We start from the raw sequence: 23705 nt of genomic DNA, 5'->3' as shown, positions 1-23705 counted from the left end.
TTGGCCACGACTGTAGGTCGCATTCTGTATCATACAGCTATGAAAGTTATATATTTAGAACCACCTGCTCGATTGGAATTAAGCGACATCTGTGTCTTGAGTGTCCAAGAACGGTTTAGTTTTTTGTGTTCTGACTTGTAAAACAGAATGAATAAATAAGTAATGTAAACATTATCAGTAATTACCAGGAAACTCTACAACATTTGTTTTAAAATCACACTAAGATTGTTAAAACTGGCCTTAGCTTATTGAGCGATCTGATTAGGATTTACCCTCGTAGCAAGGCCTATTTATCATGTGGAGGTTTCATTCAGATCTCTTTTTTTTTTTAAACACACTGTCTTTGGCAGGAGAAAGACCAGACTCAGAGGAACCAGAGCCAGGGACGTCCAAACCAACAAGAAGACACCAGTGTTCCCACTGTGGAAAGTGTTTTAACCAGTTAAGGGACCTGTACCGACATGAGAGAATACACACAGGGGAGAAATCTTACCACTGCTCCCAGTGTGGAAAGAGTTTTAACCATTTAAGGATCCTGAAAGTTCATGAGATAATACACACAGGGGAGAAGCCTTACCAATGCTCCCAGTGTGGAAAGTGTTTCAACCAGTCAGGGCATCTGAAAGAACATGAGATAATACACACAGGGGAGAAGCCTTACCACTGCTCCCAGTGTGGCAAGTGTTTTAACCGGTCAGGGAACCTGAAAAATCACGAGAGAATACACACAGGGGAGAAGCCTTACCACTGCTCCCAGTGTGGAAAGAGTTTTAACCATTTAGGGACCCTGAAAGTTCATGAGATAATACACACAGGGGAGAAGCCTTACCACTGCTCCCAGTGTGGAAAGAGTTTTAACCATTTAGGGACCCTGAAAGTTCAAGAGATAATACACACAGGGGAGAAGCCTTACCACTGCTCCCAGTGTGGCAAGTGTTTTAACCAGTTATGGAACCTGAAACAACACAAGAGAATACACACAGGGGAGAAGCCTTACCAATGCTCCCAGTGTGGAAAGTTTTTCAGCCAGTCAGGGGATCTGGAAAAACACGAGACAATACACACAGTGGAGAAGCCTTACCACTGCTCCCAGTGTGGGAAGTGTTTCAGCCGGTCAGGACATCTGAAAGAACATGAGATAATACACGCAGGGGAGAAGCCTTACCACTGCTCCCAGTGTGGCAAGTGTTTTAACCGGTCAGGGAACCTGAAAAAACACAAGAGAATACACACAGGGGAGAAGCCTTACCACTCTCCCAAAAAAACACGAGCGAATACACACAGGGGAGAAGCCTTACCACTGCTCCCAGTCTGGAAAGAGTTTTAACCAATTAAACAACCTGAAAGAACACATGAGACTGCACATAGAGGAGACGGCTTACAAAAGCTCAGACTGTGGGAAAACCATATGAAATTGCTTCTTCCAATTATTGATAAACATGTACCTGTTAAGAAACTGACTGTTAGAACTGTTAAGGCTCCATGGATTGATGAGGAATTTAAAAACTGTATGTTTGAAAGAGTTTGGGCAAAAGGAGTGGCTAATAAGTCTGACTGCACATCTGGCTGGCAAATGGAGAAATGATGTGACCAAACTCAACAAAATAATACATTTTATTAGGAAGCCAAGATCAATGATATAAAGAATGATGGAAAAAAAACTTGCAAGTATTACATTTTGTAAAGTTGGTGTGGGAGAGGTGGAAAAATTGTTATCGATCAATAATGACATTGACAACTTAGATGGGAAGCTACTGAGGACAGTAGCTGACTCTATAGCCACTCCTATCTGTCATATTTTTAATCTGGGCCTAGAGGAAAGTCTTTGTCCTCAGGCCTGGAGGAATGCCAAAGTAATTCCACTACCCAAGAGTGGTAAACACGGTCTTTACTGGTTCTAACAGCAGACCTATAAGCTTGCTGCCAGCTCTTAGCAAACTGTTGGGAAAAATTGTGTTTGACCAAATACAATGATATTTCTCTGTAAACAAATGAAAAACAGACTTTCAGCATGCTTATAGAGAAGGACACTCAACATGTGCTGCACTGACACAAATGACTGATGATTGGTTGAGAGAAATTGATAACAAGAAGATTGTGGGAGCTCTATTGTTAGATTTCAATGCAGCCTTTGATATTATTGACCATAACCTGTTGTTTAAGAATGTCTGTGCTATGGCTTTTCAACCTCTGCCATAATGTGGATTCAGAGCTATCTATCTACTAGAACTCAGAGGGTTTTTAATGGAAGCTTCTCTCATGTCAAACATATAAAGTGTAATGTACCTCAGGGCAGCTCTCTAGGCCCTCTACTCTTTTCTATTCTTACCAATGACCTGCCACTGGCATTAAACAAAGCATGTGTGTCCATGTATGCTGATGATTCAACCATATAAGCATCAGCAACCACAGCTAATGAAGTCACTGAAACACTTAACAAAGAGTTGCAGTCTGTTTTGGAATGGGTGGCCAGTAATAAACTGGTCCTGAACATCTCTAAAACTAAGAGCATTGTATTTGGTACAAATCATTCCTTAAGTTCTAGACCTCTGCTGAATCTGGTAATGAATTGTGTTGCTGTTGAACAAGTTGAGGAGACTAAATTACTTGGCATTACCTTAGATTGTAAACTGTCATGGTCAAAACATATAGATTCAATGGTTGTAAAGATGGGGAGAGGTCTAGCCGCAATAAAGAGATGCTCTGCTTTTTTGACATCACACTCCAAAAAGCAAGTTCTGCAGGCTCTAGTTTTGTCTAATCTTGATTATTGTCCAGTCGTGTGGTCCAGTGCTGCAAGGAAAGACCTAGTAAAGCTGCAGCTGGCCCAGAACAGAGCGGCACGTTTTGCTCTTAATTGTAATCAGAGGGCTTATATAAATACTATGCATGCCAGTCTCTCTTGGCTAAGAGTTGAGGAGAGACTGAGTGCATCACTTCTTCTTTTTATAAGAAACATGAATGTGTTGAAAATCCCAAATTGTTTGTGTAGTCCGTAAGGGAATTCTGCCCTATGTGCACACAAGAGACCACAGGAAAACTTATTTGATCAGAGGTTAGTTTGTTTAATAAGGATTGCAACACAGAGTTTACACTTACAGCAATTTGCAAGCAACACTCAGTTCAAAAGATGGTGTTTTCCCTTTTTATCCCCTACTGAGGATCACCCCGCCCAGGGTGATGTCCCTTAACTTTAACACCATATAAGCTCATAATTAATAGTTGCTAATACAAAGATGTCTCTGCCAGGCAGAGTTCAGCTTATTGCGTTATTGGCAGTTAGTTTCCCAATCACTCTTCCCCTTATTGCTATCATGTCAGACTGGAAGTAAGACTGGAACATAGTATCAACAGGAACTCTTAGTTCCCTTTATCCATCTGTTACCTAAAATATAGTTTCTACACACACACATCTGACTTTGTACAGTTGACCTTTTCATGCACTTGCAAGGTGTCAACCACTGATTCTTAATCTCAAGCAAAAGCAACACAAGAATCATTGTACTTTTGTCATCACAGGTGTTCCTATAATGTACAGATATCATCAAAGTTCTTACAAGTAAACTTACACACAGCTCTGACACACACACTTATCCCACCAGACATGCCACCGGGGGTCTTTTCACAGTCCCCAAGTTTCCAGAACAAATTCAAGAAAGCGTACAGTATTATATAGGGCCCTTATTGCATGGAACTTCCTTCCATCTCATATTGCTCAAATAAACAGCAAACCTGGTTTCAAAAAACAGACCAAGCAACACCTCGCGGCACAACCCCTCTCCCCTATTTGACCTAGATAGTTTGTGTGTATGCATTGATATGTAGGCTACGTGTGCCTTTTACAAAATGTATGTAGTTCTGTCCTTGAGCTGTTCTTGTCTATTGATGTGCTGTATTCTGTGTCATGTTTTGTGTGGACCCCAGGAAGAGTAGCTGCTGCTTTTGCAACAGCTAATGGGGATCCTGATAAAATACTAAACTCTGTTATTCTCTGTGAGCTCAGTAATAAAGAATCTTGGTTTGACTTGGATTCCAGCAGTTCCTTATATTATAATATCCACCACAACTCACCCACAGATTGCTGTTTATCATTGTCTCAATGAAGACTTCCTCATTCCACTTTCCTGGGGGCATTTACAAGCCTCCCACTGGTTAAAACCTGTTATGGCTGCAGGGGGCGTATTGAGTAACTGGAAAGAGGTGCCCATTTTCAAACGGCCTCGTACTCAATTCTTGCTCGTACAATATGCATATTATTATTACTATTGGATAGAAAACACTCTCTAGTTTCTAAAACCGTTTGAATTATTTCTCTAAGTGAAACAGAACTCTTTTTACAGCCCATTTCCTATCCGGAAGTGAGATTTCCAAAAGCGAGGTCTCTCTTCAAGAGCTTGTCTATAAAAGGGCATGTCACTTAGGACTGTAGAAACACGTCATACACCTTCCCCTGGGTGTCAAGCGGAAGTGAGAGCAGAAATGAGTTGATTATCTTGTTCAGAGATTGAATACACCCTCTTGGAATGAGAGGTCCGCCATTATTTTTTTTTCGAGAGCGCGAAGTAGGACCTGGAATCACCTTCTGGAAACGCGTCGTTATGGCCGAATACACTCTCCGGCTTCGATTCTTTTTGATACATGTCACAATATCATCCTAAAGTATGTTTTTTCAATATAGTTTTATTATATTATTGAAATTTATTCGGGAGTTTTAGCGTGATGCGTTGTATGACTTCGCTCAGGAAGGAGAGGTTAGCGTCGCATGGCCAGTGTGCTTGCTAATTCAAGAGGGAAAGAGTTCGTTCTGAATCCAAACAAAGACGGTTCTGAACAAAGGACCCCTTGTACAACATTCTGATGGAAGATCAACAAAGGTAGGACCCAATTTGGGATGCTATTTCATATATCTGTCGAACTGTGCTATCGCTACCGATTACATGGAATCAATGCTGTTGTGTGTTAGCTATTGTAGTAAGCTAATATAACGATATATTGTGTTTTCGCTGTAAAACACTTAAAAAATCGGAAATATTGGCTGTATTCACAAGATCTTAGTCTTTCATTTGCTATACACCATATATTTTTCAGAAATGTTTTATGATGAGTAATTAGGTAGTTGACGTTGGTGTCTGTAATTACTCTGGTTGCTTCGGTGCTATTTCTGACGGTAGCTGTGATGGTAGCATCAATGTAAAACTGATTTATAGCTCAAATATGCACATTTTTCGAACAAAACATAGATTTATTGTGTAACATGTTATAGGACTGTCATCTGAGAGAGTTGTTTCTAGGTTCGTTTGGTTGGTTCTAGGTTAGTTAGGTTGGCTTTGTGCATGCTACCTGCATGCTACATGTGCTGTGAAAAATGTCTGTCCTCTTTTTTATTTGGTGGAGAACTAACATAAATATACGTGGTGTTTTCGCTGTAAAACATTTTAAAAATCGGACATGTTGGCTGGATTCACAAGATGTTTATCTTTCAAATGCTGTATTGGACTTGTTAATGTGTGAAAGTTAAATATTTAAAAAAAAATAGATTTTGAATTTCGCGCCCTGCACTTGAGCTGGATGTTGTCATAAGTGTACCGGTGTCGGGCTTGCAGCCCTAACAGGTTTAACCTCTTTGGGCTAGGGGGCGGTATTTTGACGTCCGGATGAAAGCGTTCCCAAAGTAAACTGCCTGCTACTCAGGCCCAGAAGCTATGCATATGCATATAATTAGTAGATTTGGATAGAAACCACTCCAAAGTTTCTAAAACTGTTAAAATAATGTCTGTGAGTATAACAGAACTGAAATGGCAGGCGAAACCCCGAGGACAAACCATCCCCCACCCAAAAAAAATCCTACCACTGATTTCAATGGCGTGCACTATTATAATAAGGCGAAATCCTCCCGGATTGCAGTTCCTAGGGCTTCCACTAGATGTCAACAGTCTTTAGAAAGAGTTTCAGGCTGTTTCTTTGGAAAATTAGGGAGAAGTTGTAGTTTTTCTAAGTGGCTCCCATTTTGGCTGTAGTGTTTCCAATGCGCGTGGAGGAAAGCGCGTTCTTTGTTATTTATCATACAATTGTCCGTCTTAAATGTTATTGTTTATTTGCGTATTAGGGTACCTAACGTTTGATTATAAACTTTGATTGACTTGTTTGGATAAGTTTATTGGTAACGTTTGGGATTCATTTTGTATGCATTTTGAAGGAGGAAAACAGAGTGGATTATTGACTGAAGAGCGCCAGCGAAACTGAGTTTTTATGGATATAAAGAAGGACTTTATCGAACAAAAGGACCATTTGTAACGTAACTGGGACCTTTTCGAGTGCCAACAGAAGAAGATCTTCAAAGGTAAGGCATATATTATATCGCTATTTCTGACTTTCGTGTCGCAACTCCCTGGTTGAAAATGATTTGTTATTTATTTGTATGCGGGGCGCTGTCCTCAGATAATCGCATGGTTTGCTTTCGCCGTAAAGACTTTTTGAAATCTGACACCCTGGCTGGATTAACAAGAATTTAAGCTTTATTTTGATGTATAACATATATTTTCAAGAATGTTAAATATTTGAATTTGGTATTTTTTAATTTCGCGTTCTGCAATTTCACCGGATGTTGGCCAGATGGGACGCTAGCTTCCCAACTACCCCAACTACCCCAAAGAGGTTTTAAGATGAATGTTGTTTTAATTCTATATGGGTCATGCATTGCTTTGGTCATGTGTTCTCTTATGGGTCAATGATTTTAATTAGAATATAGCAATGATGCTCTCTCCTCAATCACTTCCAGTTTCTTTGGAAAGTATTCAGACCCCTTGACTTTTTTCACGTTTTGTTACGTTACAGCCTTATTCAAAAATGGATTAAATAAAATAATTTCCTCAGCAATCTACACATAATACCCCATAATGACAAAGCGGAAACAGGCTTTTTATACATTTTTGCAAATGTTTTAAACACACAAAAAATTATTTACATAATTATTCAGACCCTTTGCTATGTGAGACTCGAAATTGAGCTCAGGTGCATCCTGTTTCCATTGATCATCCTTGAGATGTTTCTACAACTAGATTGGCGTCCACCTGTGGTAAATTCAATTGATTGGACATGATTTGGAAAGGCACACACCTGTCTATATAAGGTCCCACAGTTGACAGTGCAGATCAGAGCAAAAACCAAGCCATGAGGTTGAAGGAATTGTCCGTAGAGCTCCTAGACAGGATTGTGTTGAGGCACAGATCTGGGGAAGGGTACCAAAACATTTCTGCAGCATTGAAGGCCCCTGATTTAGCCCCCTGCAGTAAAAGGTTATTGATGGTGTAAAATGTTCTGTTTAAGCCATTAGTAAAGGGCACATCTTTAAGAATACAGTTATCTTTTTTTGTTGTTTTGTGGTCTATATCCTGTCAATAATTTATTCCTTCATAAACAGAAAACATATGTGTATCTAAACAAAACATGTGTGCAAGGGCCCCTCTAGGTTCACAACCTCTTGACCATTAAATCTGGATAGCTGACAAAAAGGGTAAAAGTGATCTGTTTAGGTCATCAGTAAAGGAAGCATAGTTAAAGAGTACAATGAACCTTTCAAAGAGGATGGTGTGAGGCCTCTGGGGCATTTTTGGTGGGGTTGACTGAGACATCCCTCAGACACTCTTTTATGGGGGGTAAGATGTATCTGTTTAGGTCATCAGTAAAGGGGACATCTTAATATTACAATCACCCTTTCAAAGACTGAGACATCCCCCGGACATCTCCCCTATAACTATTTTTAAAAGGGTAAAAATTATCTGTTTAGGTCGTTAGTAAAACATATGTTTTGAAACCACCTGGGGGTCCAGGTTGTTAGTTATTTTGTGTACATATAGTTCCCCTGTGTGCAAGAGCACCCCTAGATTCACAACTTCTTGACCCTTAACATTCCCAGCCAAGGGGAGAGACAGAGGGAGAGAGATTTAAATTCATTGAAAGTTAATGACATTTTATTTCAAACCTTTTGTTTTTTTCAAAACCTTTAGTACAGACATTTAAACATACATATTACAATTGTTAAAGTTATGTCATATTAAATACTAAATGATGTCACTAATGTTTTATTACTAAAGAACTTTATATAAATCATACATGTTATTATTACATGTAGCAACACAACATGACAATAACATGTTAACAACACAACATAACAACAACATGGTAGCAACACCACATAACAACAACATGGTAGCAACACAACATGACAACAACATGGTAGCAACACAACATGACAACAACATGGTAGCAACACAACATGACACAACATGGTAGCAACACAACATGACAACAACATGGTAACAACACAACATCACAACAACGTGGTTGCAACACCACATGACAACAACATGGTAGCAACACCACATGACAAAAACATGGTTCCAACACCACATGACAAAAACATGGTTCCAACACCACATAACAACAACATGGTAGCAACACAACATGGTTGCAACACCAACATGGTACCAACACCACATGACAACAACATGGTAGCAACACAACATGGTACCAACACAACATGGTACCAACATCACATGACAACAACATGGTAGCAACACAACATGGCAGCAACACAACATGGTAGCAGCACAACATGGTACAAACATTATTTGGCACAGACAAGAGCACAAAGGCAAGAAGGTAGAGACAGCAATACATCACACGAAGCTGCCACAACTGTTAGTAAGAGTGTCCATGATTGAGTCCTTGAAAGAAGAGATGGAGATAAAACTGTCCAGTTTGAGTGTTTCTTGCAGCTTGTTCCCATCGCTAGCTGCAGTGAACTGAAAAGAGGAGCGACCCAGGGATGTGTGTGCTTTGGGGACCTTTAACAGAATGTGACTGGCAGAATGGATGTTGTATGTGGAGGATGAGGGCTGCAGTAGATATCTTAGCTAAGGGTGAGTGAGGCCTAAGAGGGTTTTATAAATAATCATTAAACCAGTGGGTCTTGCGACTGGTATACAGAGATAACCAGTTTACAGAGGAGTATAGAGTGCAGTGAGGTGTCCTATAAGGAGCATTGGTGGCAAATCTGATGGCCGAATGGTATAGAACATCTTGCCGCTCAATGTATCCTACCATGACTATATTCAACCCAGCTCCATGTATTGCCACTATCATGTATCCTACCATTACTATATCCAACCCAACTCCATGTGTTGCCACTATCATGTATCCTACTTGGCTGAAGCTTTGATCCAGTGGAAGAAGTATTGAGGTGCAGGGAGGTTAAAGGTCACTTCAGGATACAGCTGTTACTCTACACTATTCCTAGATAATCCAGTATTGAAGAGAAACTGAATAGAATATTTAGGGCCCTATAACATCTCTATCTATATATAACATCTGTATCAAATCCGTTTTCTTTTCTTTTTTTAACCTAATTCCATTTTCTCCGTTTTTCCAGGTTTCTGATTTGTCCATGTTTTTCTGTTTTTTTCTCTAAATCACACTGTTAATAGAAAAACAACAACATTGAATGTTCTAAGTCCACAACAAAACTTAAACCACATCAGGAGACCACTTTTGAAGTCTGAGAAAAATCTAAGACATTTTCATTTTTGGGTGTAGATACCCTTTAATGTTAGTGGCACCAGCAAGAGCCTTGCTTGGTTGGTGGTGTCTCTGTAGCACACATGTGATTGCAGAGTTTGCTGAACAAATCACAACAGGATTGATGCAAATAATCATGATATCATTATGCCAGGTAGGCATAGACTACTTTGTAGTGAACATTTAATTGACAAGGTTTTTGGGAAAGCTTTTCCATCAACCAGAAGATGGTTGTCATTAGCATCATCACCCAACAGCTAAACATAGTGGTAGACAAATGCACTCAGACAGGGGCATTTCAGGGCTGTTTCCTCTTCAGAAAGTTGAAGGAAAATACAAATCACTTTGGCTAATTTAGACGACTTGCAGGCAGTGGGTTCAGAATAACTATGACATAGAAATGAGAACTCTTTAATCTGTCACCTAATCCTACCTAATGGGCAGGTCAGCCCTGGAGTAAAGTATTGGCTGTAAGAAGTAAGAGAAAACATAACATCTGTTTTTTTTATTTCTTATTACCTCTCATGACATTGCTTGCAAGAATAAACATTGTAATTAATATTTTTCCAATCTGCGTTACCCACTCCAGTCAGCAGATGGCGATTTGAGTCTTTCAGGTGATGCTGCTTGCGTGATGTATAATCTAGTGGACGGAACTGGAGGCTTCTTCAACAGCGACAAAAGGCTTCTGATTCAACCAACGTGGTGATTTGCTAGCGAACCTAAAACCGAAACATTGAAGCGCTTTAGACCAATCTTGTGTATTTTACTCTTAGTGTTTTGAATATAATTCTGTTTACTTGTCTACTAGTTCATTTAAACGTAATTTGCTTGTTAAATTTGCAAATGTGGTAAACTGATAATGCACTAGGCTAATCGACCGGAGCATGAGTTCACTAAGCTCGACGGAGAAAGAAGCTCTGATGAAAGGAGAGGAAGAAGCTTTCAGGATGAAAAAGGAGGAAGAGGAGGCTGATATTACAGTGAAAGAGGAAGATGGGAAAGAGGTTGTCAAAGTGGAAGAGGAGGAGGTAGAAGCTTTCAGAATCAAAAAGGAGGAAGATGCCATAACATTGAAAGAAGAGAATGTAGTGAAAGAAGAGGAAGAACCTTTTAGAGTAAAAGAGGAAGAGGAGGCTATCTCAATAAAAGAGGAGGAAGACGTTTTGGGAGTGAAAAAGGAGGAGGCTGAAGATCGGATTACAAACAGTGAGTACTGTCTTAAAAACAGGGGCACTATGAAGTTCTTGAAATAATGTATTGTTTTAACGGGGCATTCTAAATCAAATCAAATGTATTTATATAGCCCTTCGTACATCAGCTGATATCTCAAAGTGCTGTACAGAAACCCAGCCTAAAACCCCAAACAGCAAGCAATGCAGGTGTAGAAGCACTGTGGCTAGGAAAAACTCCCTAGAAAGGCCAAAACCTAGGAAGAAACCTAGAGAGGAACCAGGCTATGAGGGGTGGCCAGTCCTCTTCTGGCTGTGCCGGGTGGAGATTATAACAGAACATGGCCAAGATGTTCAAATGTTCATAAATGGCCAGCATGGTCAAATAATAATAACAGTAGTTGTCGAGGGTGCAGCACCTCAGGAGTAAATGTCAGTTGGCTTTTCATAGCCGATCATTAAGAGTATCTCTACCGCTCCTGCTGTCTCTAGAGAGTTGAAAACAGCAGGTCTGGGACAGGTAGCACGTCCGGTGAACAGGTCAGGGTTCCATAGCCGCAGGCAGAACAGTTGAAACTGGAGCAGCAGCACGGCCAGGTGGACTGGGGACAGCAAGGAGTCATCATGTCAGGTCGTCCTGAGGCATGGTCCTAGGGCTCAGGTCCTCCGAGAGAGAGAAAGAAAGAGATAATTAGAGAGCAGCATAAATACTGGAGGCTGAGAACGGAGGGGTTAGGAGACACTGTGGCCCCATCCGATGATAGCCCCGGACAGGGCCAAACAGGAAGGATATAACCCCACCCACTTTGCCAAGGCACAGCCCCCACACCACTAGAGGGATATCTTCAACCACCAACTTACCATCCTGAGACAAGGCCGAGTATAGCCTACAAAGATTTCCGCCACGGCACAACCCAAGGGGGGCCGGGCCGCCAACCCAGACAGGAAGATCACGTCAGTGACTCAACCCACTCAAGTGACGCACCCCTCCTAGGGACGGCATGAAAGAGCACCAGTAAGCCAGTGACTTAGCCCCTGTATTAGAGGCAGAGAATCCCAGTGGAGAGAATTGGAGTTGACCCTATACATTTGCAACACAAACAATATTTGACAAAATCATGATGAAAAAGGCCATTTTAGACATATTCATGCCTCTTGATTGTAATAGATGGTCATAAGTTTATGTCTGTTTGCTGTTCTCGTTCACACAGGAGAGAGACGTGACTATCGTGGATCCTTTGGGGAGCCTCAACAACATCCTGATGCTGACGAGTCAGAGAAGAATCTCTCCAGATCAGAACACCAGATGGTACAGCTTGGTCTGGTCTAGCATACAGTTTGCTCTATCAGGGTCTGGGCTGGGTTTCTGTAAAGCACTTCATGACAACAATGACATCAGCATCCATAATGATATGTGTCTGTGTCCCCTCTTTATGGTTACCAGGACAACGCTAGCCCTTCCTCCCTCCCGGAGTCCCCGTGTCATGCCTCTCCCGGTAGCGCAGTACTGCTGGGTATGAAGAGGTTGTCTGTGCTGCTGGTGGACTGCAGGAAAACAACGGGGCTGAGTGGAACTGTGAGAGGAGGAGAAGAGAAGAAAGGATCAGATTTGACACATCAAAGTAAGTGCTGTAGTTTAGTTTGAACAAATACAATAGATCTGCCCACTGGTATCTGTTACCAGGACAACCAGCAGAGTTCTGTTTGTTGACAGGAAGATAGACTGGTGGATATGGATGTTATGAATATCGTAACACTGAAAAAGGATTCTGCCAATGAAAAGAGAGAAACCAATAGACCATATAATACCTTGATGAAAGTTAGCTTTAGAGAGAAAGTTAAAAGATGATCCAATGTAAGATGCTTGTTTTACAAAAACTTTTCCTTAAAACATGGATGTTACATTGCCTGTCCCAGTCAACCCACCTATCTTTACAAGACTTTTGAACATGCAAACTAAACTCCAGACACTGTTAATTAATTAACTAATACTGGAGGAAAGCTGTGATCAGGCTGCCCACTCAAGAGAAAGCTTCAAACTGTAACCAGTGCCGTCAACCTTGTTCGGGTTATCAGTCAACCTACCAGGGTAGTTACAAACAGTACAGAAATTTAATCATCAACATGTTTTGATCATATATTTACTAATGCTGCAGAAATGTGTTTGAAAGCAGTTTCCAGATCCATCAGATGTAGTGATCACAATATAGTAGCCATGTCTAGGAAAACCACAGTTCCAAAGGCTGGGCCTAATATTGTGTAAAAGAGTTCATACAATAAGTTTTGTAGTGATTCCTATGTTGTTGATGTAAATAATATTTTTTGGTCCGTGGTGTGTAATGATGAGCAACCAGACGCTGCCCTTGACACATTTGAAATTGCTTATCCCAGTTACTAATAAGCATGTACCCATTAAGAATATTACTGTAATCACTGTTAAATCCACGTGGATTGATGAGGAATTAAAAAATGGTATGATGAAGAGGCTAAAGAGATGGCAAATAGGTCTGGCTGTATAACTGATTGGCAAACGTATTGCAAATTGAGAAATCATGTGACTAAATAAAAATAAGAAGAAACTACACTATGAAACAGATAAATGACATGAAGAATGGTAGTAAAAAAAATGGAGCATCTTCAATTAAATTTTGGGCAAAAAAATCAACAATGACATGTCACCGGCGTCTGACAACGTGGATGGAAAATTGAGGATAATAGCGGCCGATATTGCCACTCCTATTTGCCTTGTCTTTAATGTAAGCCTACTAGAAAGTGTGTGCCCTCAGGCCTGGAGGGAAGCTAAAGTCATTCCACTAACCAAGAATAGTAAAGCTCCCTTTACTGGCTTAAATAGCCGACCAATCAGCGTATTACCAACCCTTACATTTTTTGGAAAAAATAGTTTGGCCAGATACAATGCTATTTTACAGTAAACAAATTGAGACTTTCAGCTTATAGGGAAGGACATTCAATAAGCATAGCACTTACAAATGACTGATTGGCTGAGAGAAGTTGATGACGATAGAAATATTGTTGGGGCTGTTTTGTTAGACTTCATTGCGACTTTTGACAGTATCGATCATAGTCTGCTGCTGAAAAAAAACATATGGCTTTACACCCCCTGCTATATTGTGGATAAAGAGCTTTAAAAAAAAAATGTAACCTTTATTTAACTAGGCAAGTTGGTTAAGAACAAATTCTTATTTTCAATGACGGCCTAGGAACAGTGGGTTAACTGTCTTGTTCAGGGACAGAACGACGGAGTTTTACCTTGTCAGCTCGGGGATTCGATCCAGCAACCTTTTGGTTACTGGCCTAACGCTCTAACCACTAGGCTACCTGCCGCCCCAGAGCTACCTGTCTAACAGAACACAGAGAGTGTTCTTTAATGGAAGCCTGTACAACAAAATCAAGGTAGAATCAGGAATTCCACAGGGCAGCTGTTTGGCACCTGCTTGTTTCAATCTTTACCAACGACATGCCAACGACATTTGAGTAAAGCCAGTGTGTCTATGTATGAGGATGACTCAACACTGTACACGTCAGCTACTACAGCGACTGAAATGACAACAACACTTAACAAAGAGCTGCAGTGAGTTTCAGAATGGGTGGCAAGGAATAGTTAGTTAGTCCTAAATATTTCAGATTACCTTAAATTACATGGCCTACTATGCTAATTCTGTAGCGGTATTGTTAGAGGGGGGTAAAGATACAGATTTTGTTGGGGAGCCAGGCAGGTATTAACCCTAGTTATTAAAGTTAGTTATTACGTATTATAACATTATTATTCTTATTAAATATTATTCAAACCGAATGGATGAGAGTAGGATAGATAGAGTAGCGCTTCCAGACACATTCTAAACATGATAGGGTCTTAAAGGAGGATTTTAGCATCTAATGATGAAACATGATGGAGTCTTAAAACTTCTTATGGCTGCAATCCCGGTAACGGGATGATATGACAACAGCCAGTGAAAGTGCAGGGCGCCAAATTAAAAAAACAGAAATCTCATAATTAAAATTCCTCAGACATTCATGTGTCTTATATCATTTTAAAGGTAATCTTGTTGTTAATCCCACCAAAGTGTCCGATTTCAAATAGGCTTTTCAGCGAAAGCACTACAAATGATTATGTTAGGTCACCACAAAACCACAATAATCACAGCCATTTTTTCCAGCTAAAGATAGCTTCACAAAATCCTGAATAAGGATAAAATGAATCACTAACCTTCGATTATTTTCATCAGATGACACTCATAGGACTTCATGTTACACAATACATGCATGTTTTGTTTGATTAAATTCATATTTATATAAAAAAATCAGAGTTTACATTGAGGCGACTAGATTCACTAGTTGCAAAAACATCAAGTGACTTTGCATAGCCACATCGTTTCAACAGAAATACTCATCATAAATAGATGATAATACAAGTTTTACACATGGAATTATAGATATACCTCTCCTTAATGCAGTACAGTTCCCGCTCAGCCCAGTCAAAACTGTTCGCTGCTCTGGCACCCCAATGGTGGAACAAACTCCCTCACGACGCCAGGTCAGCGGAGTCAATCACCACCTTCCGGAGACACCTGAAACCCCACCTCTTTAAGGAATACCTAGGATAGGATAAAGTAATCCTTCTAACCCCCCCCCCCCCCCCCCCCCCTTAAAAGAGTTAGATGCACTATTGTAAAGTGGTTGTTCCACTGGATATCATAAGGTGAATGCACCAATTTGTAAGTCGCTCTGGATAAGAGCGTCTGCTAAATGACTTAAATGTAATGTAAATGTAAATGCAACCGCTGTGTCAGATTTTTAAAAAACTTTACGGAAAAAGAAACCCACGCTATAATCTGAGACGGCGCTCAAAAGTAAAACACCAGAGCCGCAAAGATGGCGTCAACATAAACAAGAAAATATATGATAAATATTCCCTTACCTTTGATGATCTACATCAGAAAGCACACCAGGAATCCCAGGTCCACAATAAATGTTTGTTTTGTTCGAAAAAAATCTGTTATTTATGTCTAAATACCTTCTTTTGTTAGCGCGTCTGGTTTACATATCCAAGCACTAATTCTGGTCAGCGTTATATCGGACAAAAAGTGATATTACTGGTCGAAGAAACATTTCAAACTAAGTACACAATCAATCATTAGGATGTTTTTAACATATAGCTTCAATAAAGTTCCAACCGGAGTATTCTTTCTTGTCTTCGTGATAAATGGAACGCAAGTGACTCCCATGAGGAAAAAGCATGATCAGAAAATGGCTGCTTGATGGACACCTGACTGATTCTGCTCTCATTCTCTCCCATAACATCATAGAAGTCTCATTATAATTTATATTGATGGTTGACATCTAGTGGAACCCATAGGCAGTGCAAACTCATATCTCAAGGGAATTTCTTTAGGGACTTTGGTGAATACATACAAGCTCAGATTTCTGACTTCCTGTTTTGATTTCAACTCAGGATTTTGCCTGCCAATATGAGTTCTGTTAATCTCACAGACATAATTCAAACAGTTTTAGAAACTTTAGAGTGTTTTCTATCCAATACTAATAATAATATGCAAATATTCGCAACTATGACTGAGGAGCAGGCCGTTTGATATGGGCACCTTTCATCCAAGCTACTCAATACTGCCCCTTCAGCCATAAGAAGTTAAAGGAGGACTGTAGCATCTAATGATGAAACATTATGGAGTCTTAAAGGAGGACTGTAGCATCTAATGATGAAACATTATGCAGTCTTAAAACTTCTTATGGCTAGTGGAACCCTTCGACAACATTCCGCTGAAAAGGCAGAGCGCTAAATTCACAAATATTTTTTAGAAATATGTAACTTTGATGCATTCACAAGTGCAATACACCAAATTAAAGCTTAACTTCTTGTTAATCTACCCATCGTGTCCGATTTCAAAAAAGCTTTACAGCGAAAGCACACCATATAATTATGTTAGGTCAGAGCCTAGTCACAAAAACACACACAGCCATTTTCCAGCCAAAGAGAGGAGTCACAAAAAGCAGAAATATAGATTCAATTAAATTTATCACGAACCTTTGATGATCTTCATCAGATGGCACTTATAGGACTTCATGTTACACAATACATGTATGTTTTGTTTGATAAAGTGCATATTTATTTCCAAAAATCTCAGTTTACATTGGCGAATTATGGTCAGTAATGTTGTGCATCGAAAACATCCTGCAAATTTTCAGAGGCACATCAATTTACAGAAATACTCATAATAAACTTATAAAAGTTGATACAAGTATTATGCACAGAATTATAGAGATACTTCTCCTTAATGCAACCGCTGTGTCAGATTTCAAAAAAGCTTTACGGAAAAAGCAAACCATGCAATAATCCGAGTACGGCGCTCAGACACAAGCCATGCAGATACCCGCCATGTTGTTGAGTCAGAAATAGCGTTTTAAATATTCACTTTGATGATCTTCATCAGAATGCACTCCCAGGAATCCTAGTTCAACAATAAATGTTTGTTTTGTTCGATAAAGTCCATCATTTATGTCCAAATACCTCCTTTTGTTAGCGCGTTTCAAAAATGTATATTAAAGTTCGTAGAAAAATGTCAAACGATGTATAGAATCAATCTTTAGGATGTTTTTAACATAAATCTTCAATAATGTTCCAACCAGAGAATTCCTTTGTCTTTAGAAATGCAATGGAATGCTGGTCGCTCTCACTTGTAGGCGCGTGATCAGCTCATGCCACTCTGGCAGATCTCTGGTTGAAACAGCTCTCATTCCCCCCTCCTTCACAGTAGAAGCATCAAACAATGTTCTAAGACTGTTGACATCTAGTGGAAGCCTTAGGAAGTGCAATATGACCCCATAGACACTGTACATTCGATAGGCAATGAGTTGAAAACTACAAACCTCAGATTTCCCACTTCCTGGTTGGATTTTTCTCAGGTTTTTGCCTGCCATTTGAGTTCTGTTATACTCACAGACATAATTCAAACAGTTTTAGAAACTTCAGAGTGTTTTCTATCCAATATTACTAATAATATGCATATATTAGCTTCTGGGCCTGAGTAGCAGAAAGTTTGCTCTGGGCACGCTTTTCATCCGAACGTGAAAATGCTCCCCCCTTATCCCAAACAGGTTAAGTACTGCAGTGCATCTCCTCCTCATGGACTGCACCAGATTTGACAGTACTTGCTGTGAGATGTTACCCCACTCTTCCACTAAGGCACCTGCAAGTTCCCGGACATTTCTGGGGGGAATGGCCCTAGCTCTCACCCTCTGATCCAACAGGTCCCAGACGTGCGCAATGGGATTGAGATCCGGGCTCTTCGCTGGCCATGGCAGAACACTAACATTCCTGTCTTGCAGGAAATCATGCACAGAAGGAGCAGTATGGCTGGTGGCATTGTCATGCTGGAGGGTCATGTCAGGATGAGCCTGCAGGAAGGGTACCACATGAGGGAGGAGGATGTCTTCTCTGTAACGCAAACCGTTGAGATTGACTGCAATGACAACAAGCTCAGTCTGTTGATGCTGTGACACACCGCCCCAGACCATGACGGCCCCTCCACCTACAAATCGATCCCGCTCCAAAGTGCAGGCCTCGGTGTAACGCTCATTCCTTCAACGATAAACGCAAATCCGACGATAAACGTGAATCCGACCATCACCCCTAGAGACAGAACCGCGACTTGTTAGTGAAAATAACTTTTTGCCAGTCCTGTCTGGTCCAATGACGGTGGGTTTGTGCCCAGAGGCGACGTTGTTGCCGGTGATGTCTGGTGAGGACCTGCCTTTCAACAGGCCTACAAGCCCTTAGTCCAGCCTCTCTCATTCAATTGCGGACAGTCTGAGCTAGAGGTCGACCGATTAATCGGAACGGTCAATTAATTAGGGCCGATTTCAAGTTTTCATAATCGTAAATCGGTATTTTTGGGCGCCGATTTGCCTTTTTTTTTTTTTTGCTACCTTTAATTAACTAGGCAAGTCAGTTAAGAACACATTCTTATTTTCAATGACGGCCTAGGAACGGTGAGTTAACTGCCTTGTTCAGGGGCAGAACGACAGATTTTCACCTTGTCAGCCCGGGGTTTCCAATCTTGCAACATTACAGTTAACTAGTCCAACGCAATAACGACCTGCCTCTATCTCGTTCCACTCCACAAGGAGACTGCCTGTTACGCAAATGCAGTAAGCCAAGGTAAGTTGCTAGCTAGCATTAAACTTATCTTATAAAAAACAATCAATCATAACCACTAGTTAACTACACATGGTTGATGATATTACTAGGTATTATCTAGCGTGTCCTGCGTTGCATATAATCTGACTGAGCATACAAGCATACAAGTATCTACGTTTCTGACTGAACGGTGGTAGGCAGAAGCAGGCGCGTAAACATTCATTCAAAAAGCACTTTTGTGCGTTTTGCCAGCTGCTCTTTGTTGTGCGTCAAGCATTGCGCTGTTTATGACTTCAAGCCTATCAACTCCCGAGATGAGGCTGGTGTAACCGAAGAGAAATGGCTAGCTAGTTAGCGCGCGCTAATAGCGTTTTAAACGTCACTCGCTCTGAGCCTTCTAGTAGTTGTTCCCTTGCTCTGCATGGGTAGCGCTGCTTCGATGGTGGCTGTTGTCGTTGTGTTGCTGGTTCGAGTCCAGGGAGGAGCGAGGAGAGGGACGGAAGCTATACTGTTACACTTGCAATACTAAAGTGCCTATAAGAACATCCAATAGTCAAAGGTTAATGAAATACAAATGGTATAGAGGGAAATATCTTTCATATGTTCTCATGTTCTGAGCAAGGAACTGAAACGTTAGCTTTCTTACATAGCACATATTGCACATTTACTTTCTTCTCCAACACTTTGTTTTTGCATAATTTAAACCAAATTGAACACGTTTCATTATTTATAGATTTTATTGATGTATTATATTAAGTTAAAATAAGTGTTCATTCAGTATTGTTGTAATTTTCATTATTACAAATAAAATTAAAATAATCGGCCGATTAATCGGTATCGGCTTTTTTTGGTCCTCCAATAATCGGTATCGGCGTTGAAAAATCATAATCGGTCGACCTCTAGTCTGAGCACCAATGTAGGGATTGTGCGTTCCTGGTGTAACTTGGGCAGTTGTTGTTGCCATCCTGTACCTGTAGGTGTGATGTTCGGATGTACCGGTCCTGTGCGGGTGTTGTTACACGTGGTCTGCCACTGCGAGGACGATACGCTGTCCGTCCTGTCTCCCTGTAGCGCTGTCTTAGGCGTCTCACAGTACGGACATGGCAATTTATTGCCCTGGCCACATCTGCAGTCCTCATGCCTCCTTGCAGCATGCCTAAGGCACGTTCACGCAGATGAGCAGGGACCCTGGGCATCTTTCTTTTGGTGTTTTTCAGAGTCAGTAGAAAGGCCTCTTTAGAGTCCTACGTTTTCATAACTGTAACCTTAAAACCTCTACTTCATCACCCTCCCGGATCCGGGATCCTCCTCATCAAAAAAGCTGACTAGCCTAGCCTAACGGGACAGGGATATCATATAAGATAATTTTCATGAAATCACAAGTCCAATACAGCAAATGAAAGATAAACATCTTGTGAATCCAGCCATCATTTCCGATTTTTAAAATGTTTTACAGCGAAAACACTATGTATTTCTATTAGCTAACCACAATAGCCAAACACACAACCGCATATTTTCACCATGTTTCCACCGCATAGGTAGCTTTCACAAAACCGACAAAATAGAGATAAAATGAATCACTAACCTTGAACAACTTCATCAGATGACAGTCTTATAACATGTTATACAATACATTTATGTTTTGTTCGAAAATGTGCATATTTGAGGTATAAATCATAGTTTTACATTGCAGCCACCATCAAAAATAGCAGCAAAGCAGCCAGAATAATTACAGAGAGCAACGTGAAATACATAAATACTCATCATAAAACATTTATGAAAAATACATGGTGTACATCAAATGAAAGATAAACATCTTGTGAATCCAGCCAATATTTCCGTTTTTTCTGAAGTGTTTTACAGCGAAAACACAATATAGCGTTATATTAGCTTACTACAATAGCTAACACACAACAGCATTGCTTCAAGGCAAACGGTACCGATAGCACAGTTCGACAGATATATGAAATAGCATCCCAAAATGGGTCCTACTTTTGGTGGTCTTCCATCAGAATGTTGTACAAGGAGTCCTTTGTCCAGAACCGTCGTTGTTTGGAATAAGAACGACTTCTTTCCCTCTTGAATTAGCAAGCGCACTGGCCAAGTGGTGCTAAGCTCTCCTTCGTGAACAAAGTCAAACAACGCAACACGCCTAACGTCCTGAATAAATTTCAATAATCTAATAAACCTATATTGAAAAAACATACTTTACGATGATATTGTGACATGTATCAAATAAAATCAAAGCCGGAGATAGTATTCGCCTATAACGACGGTTTTCCAGAAGGCGATTCCAGGTTCAACTTCGCGCTTTCGAAAATACAGGAAACGGCGGACCAGTCATTCCAAGAGGATTTATTCCACTTCAGAGCAAGATAATCCACTCATTTCTTCTCTCACTTCCGCTTGACATCTAGGGGAAGGTGTATGACGTGTATGTATATCAATACGTGTCATGCCCATTTATAGGCAAGCTCTTGAACAGAGACCTCCGATTTCAGAAACTCACTTCCTGTCAGGAAGTGGGCTGCAGAAGGAGTTCTGTTTCACTCAGAGAAATAATTCAAACGGTTTTAGAAACTAGAGAGTGTTTTCTATCCAATAGTAATAATAATATGCATATTGTACGAGCAAGAATTGAGTACGAGGCCGTTTGAAATGGGCACATTTTTCCAAGTTAGTCAATACGCCCCCTGCAGCCATAAGAAGTTAAGCGACGTCTGTGTCTTGAGTGTCCAAGAACGGTTTAGTTTTTTGTGTTCTGACTTGTAAAGCAGAATGAATAAAAAAGTAATGTTAACATTATCAGTAATTACCAGGAAACTCTATAACATTTGTTTTAAAATCACACCAAGATTGTTAAAACTGGCCTTAGGTTATTGAGCGATCTGATTAGGATTTACCCTCGTAGCAAGGCCTATTTATCATGTGGAGATTTCATTCAGGTCTCTTTTTTTAAAAACACACTGTCTTTGGCAGGAGAAAGACCAGACTCAGAGGAACCAGAGCCAGGGACGTCCAAACCAACAAGAAGACACCAGTGTTCCCACTGTGGAAAGTGTTTTAACCAGTTAAGGGACCTGAAACAACACGAGAGAATACACACAGGTGAGAAGCCTTACCACTGCTCGCAGTGTGGAAAGAGTTTTAACAAGTTAGGGAACCTGAAACAACATGAGAGAATACACACCGGGGAGAAGCCTTACCATTGCTCCCAATGTGGAATGAGTTTCAACCAGCCGGGGGAGCTGAAATGGCATGAGAGAATACACACAGGGGAGAAGCCTTACCATTGCTCCCAATGTGGAAAGTGTTTCAACCGGCCGGGGGTTCTGAAACAGCATGAGAGAATACACACAGGGGAGAAGCCTTACCACTGCTCCCAGTTTGGGAAGAGTTTTAGCGATTTAGGGAGCCTGAAAAGACATGAGAGAATACACACAGGGGAGAAGCCTTACCACTGCTCCCAGTGCGGAAAGAGTTGTAACGATTTAGGGAACCTGAAAAAACATGAGCGAATGCACACAGGGGAGAAGCCTTACCACTGCCCCCAGTGTGGAAAGTGTTTCAACCAGCCGGGGGAGCTGAAATGGCATGAGAGAATACACACAGGGGAGAAGCCTTACCATTGCTCCCAATGTGGAAAGTGTTTCAACCGGCCGGGGGTTCTGAAACGGCATGAGAGAATACACACAGGGGAGAAGCCTTACCACTGCTCCCAGTGTGGAAAGCATTTTAACCAGAAAGGACACCTGAACAAACATGAGAGAATACACACAGGGGAGAAGCCTTACCACTGCTCCCAACGTGGAAGGAGTTTCAACCATCCGGGGGAGCTGAAACGGCATGAGAGAATACACACAGGGGACTTGCTGTCTTATATTGTTGACTGATAATGATTACCTGTTTTTACCATATGAACTTGAATTGTACAAAGTATACTAAAACATATATTTGTATGTTTTTATTAGAAAACATGAATTGAATATGGAGTATGTCAGTTTGAATATAGAGTAGGTCAGATTCCATGTGTTTAAATGGTCCTTTTTTAAACTCTGTGTTTGTGTTTATCTGGGTGTCTTTCCTCCAGCACTACAGATATAAAGTGATATTTGGATGTGATGCATTTGTTCCGTTGTTTACATTTGCAATGTTGGCCCACTGATGATTTAATGAAATGAAAATGTTCACAGACTCTGTAATGCAAAATGTTAATTGTATGTGTCCACATATCTGAGTATGTGACTTGTGGTGGATGAATCAGAATTAGTTGGGTAACATAGATAATTAAGATGTCTTATCTGCATAATATGCTCATGTGATATACTTGTTATTAGAATGTATCCCTTCGGACTCTGGTGATGGCAGTTGCACTTCTTCCCTCAGCTGGGGCTCAGTCACCTGGGGCCCAGAGAGGGGAGAGGTCAGGCTTGTCTTTCACATGTCCCTGGTGCTATGCAGAATATCAGGAAGGGAAGAGGACAGGAGGGAACATTGTCTTCATATGTGAATGTATCTGTTAAACTATGTGAAGGGATGGTGTGATTAATGGGGAACCAATTACTGGTTTCCACAATGTCTGTGCGCAAGTCACTCCCTCCTTTGGCATTGGGGGGAGGTGTATGGCAGTGTCTGGAACCATTGTATGGCCTCTCCGATGTTGCACTTATCCTGGGATAGTGTATGACCTAGAGGCTCACTCCCCTCAGTGAGCTTGTCCAGGAGTGGGGTCAAGAAGGGGTTTTACTTGAGATGGGAGTATTTAGAGTTGACAATTGAGTTAT

The 23705-nt window shown here is 40.8% G+C and overlaps 1 protein-coding gene across 1 annotated transcript; it reads left to right on the top strand.

Moving 5' to 3' along the window:
• Positions 1-799: 799 nt before the first annotated feature.
• On the top strand, positions 800-22821 carry LOC120041677 (zinc finger protein 135-like; the record flags this gene model as incomplete). The annotated part of the gene is made up of 2 exons (XM_038986539.1): positions 800-1133; positions 22012-22821. Coding segments are annotated over 2 exons (1137 nt in total), but the record flags the coding sequence as incomplete, so codon positions are not given.
• Between the last annotated feature and the right edge of the window lie 884 nt (positions 22822-23705).

The sequence above is a fragment of the Salvelinus namaycush genome, unplaced genomic scaffold (genome assembly GCF_016432855.1).
Source record: "Salvelinus namaycush isolate Seneca unplaced genomic scaffold, SaNama_1.0 Scaffold502, whole genome shotgun sequence".
NCBI classification, from domain to species: domain Eukaryota; kingdom Metazoa; phylum Chordata; class Actinopteri; order Salmoniformes; family Salmonidae; genus Salvelinus; species Salvelinus namaycush.
The sequence above is the reverse complement of the archived record's forward strand: the minus strand, read 5'-3'. Positions and strand labels throughout refer to the sequence as shown.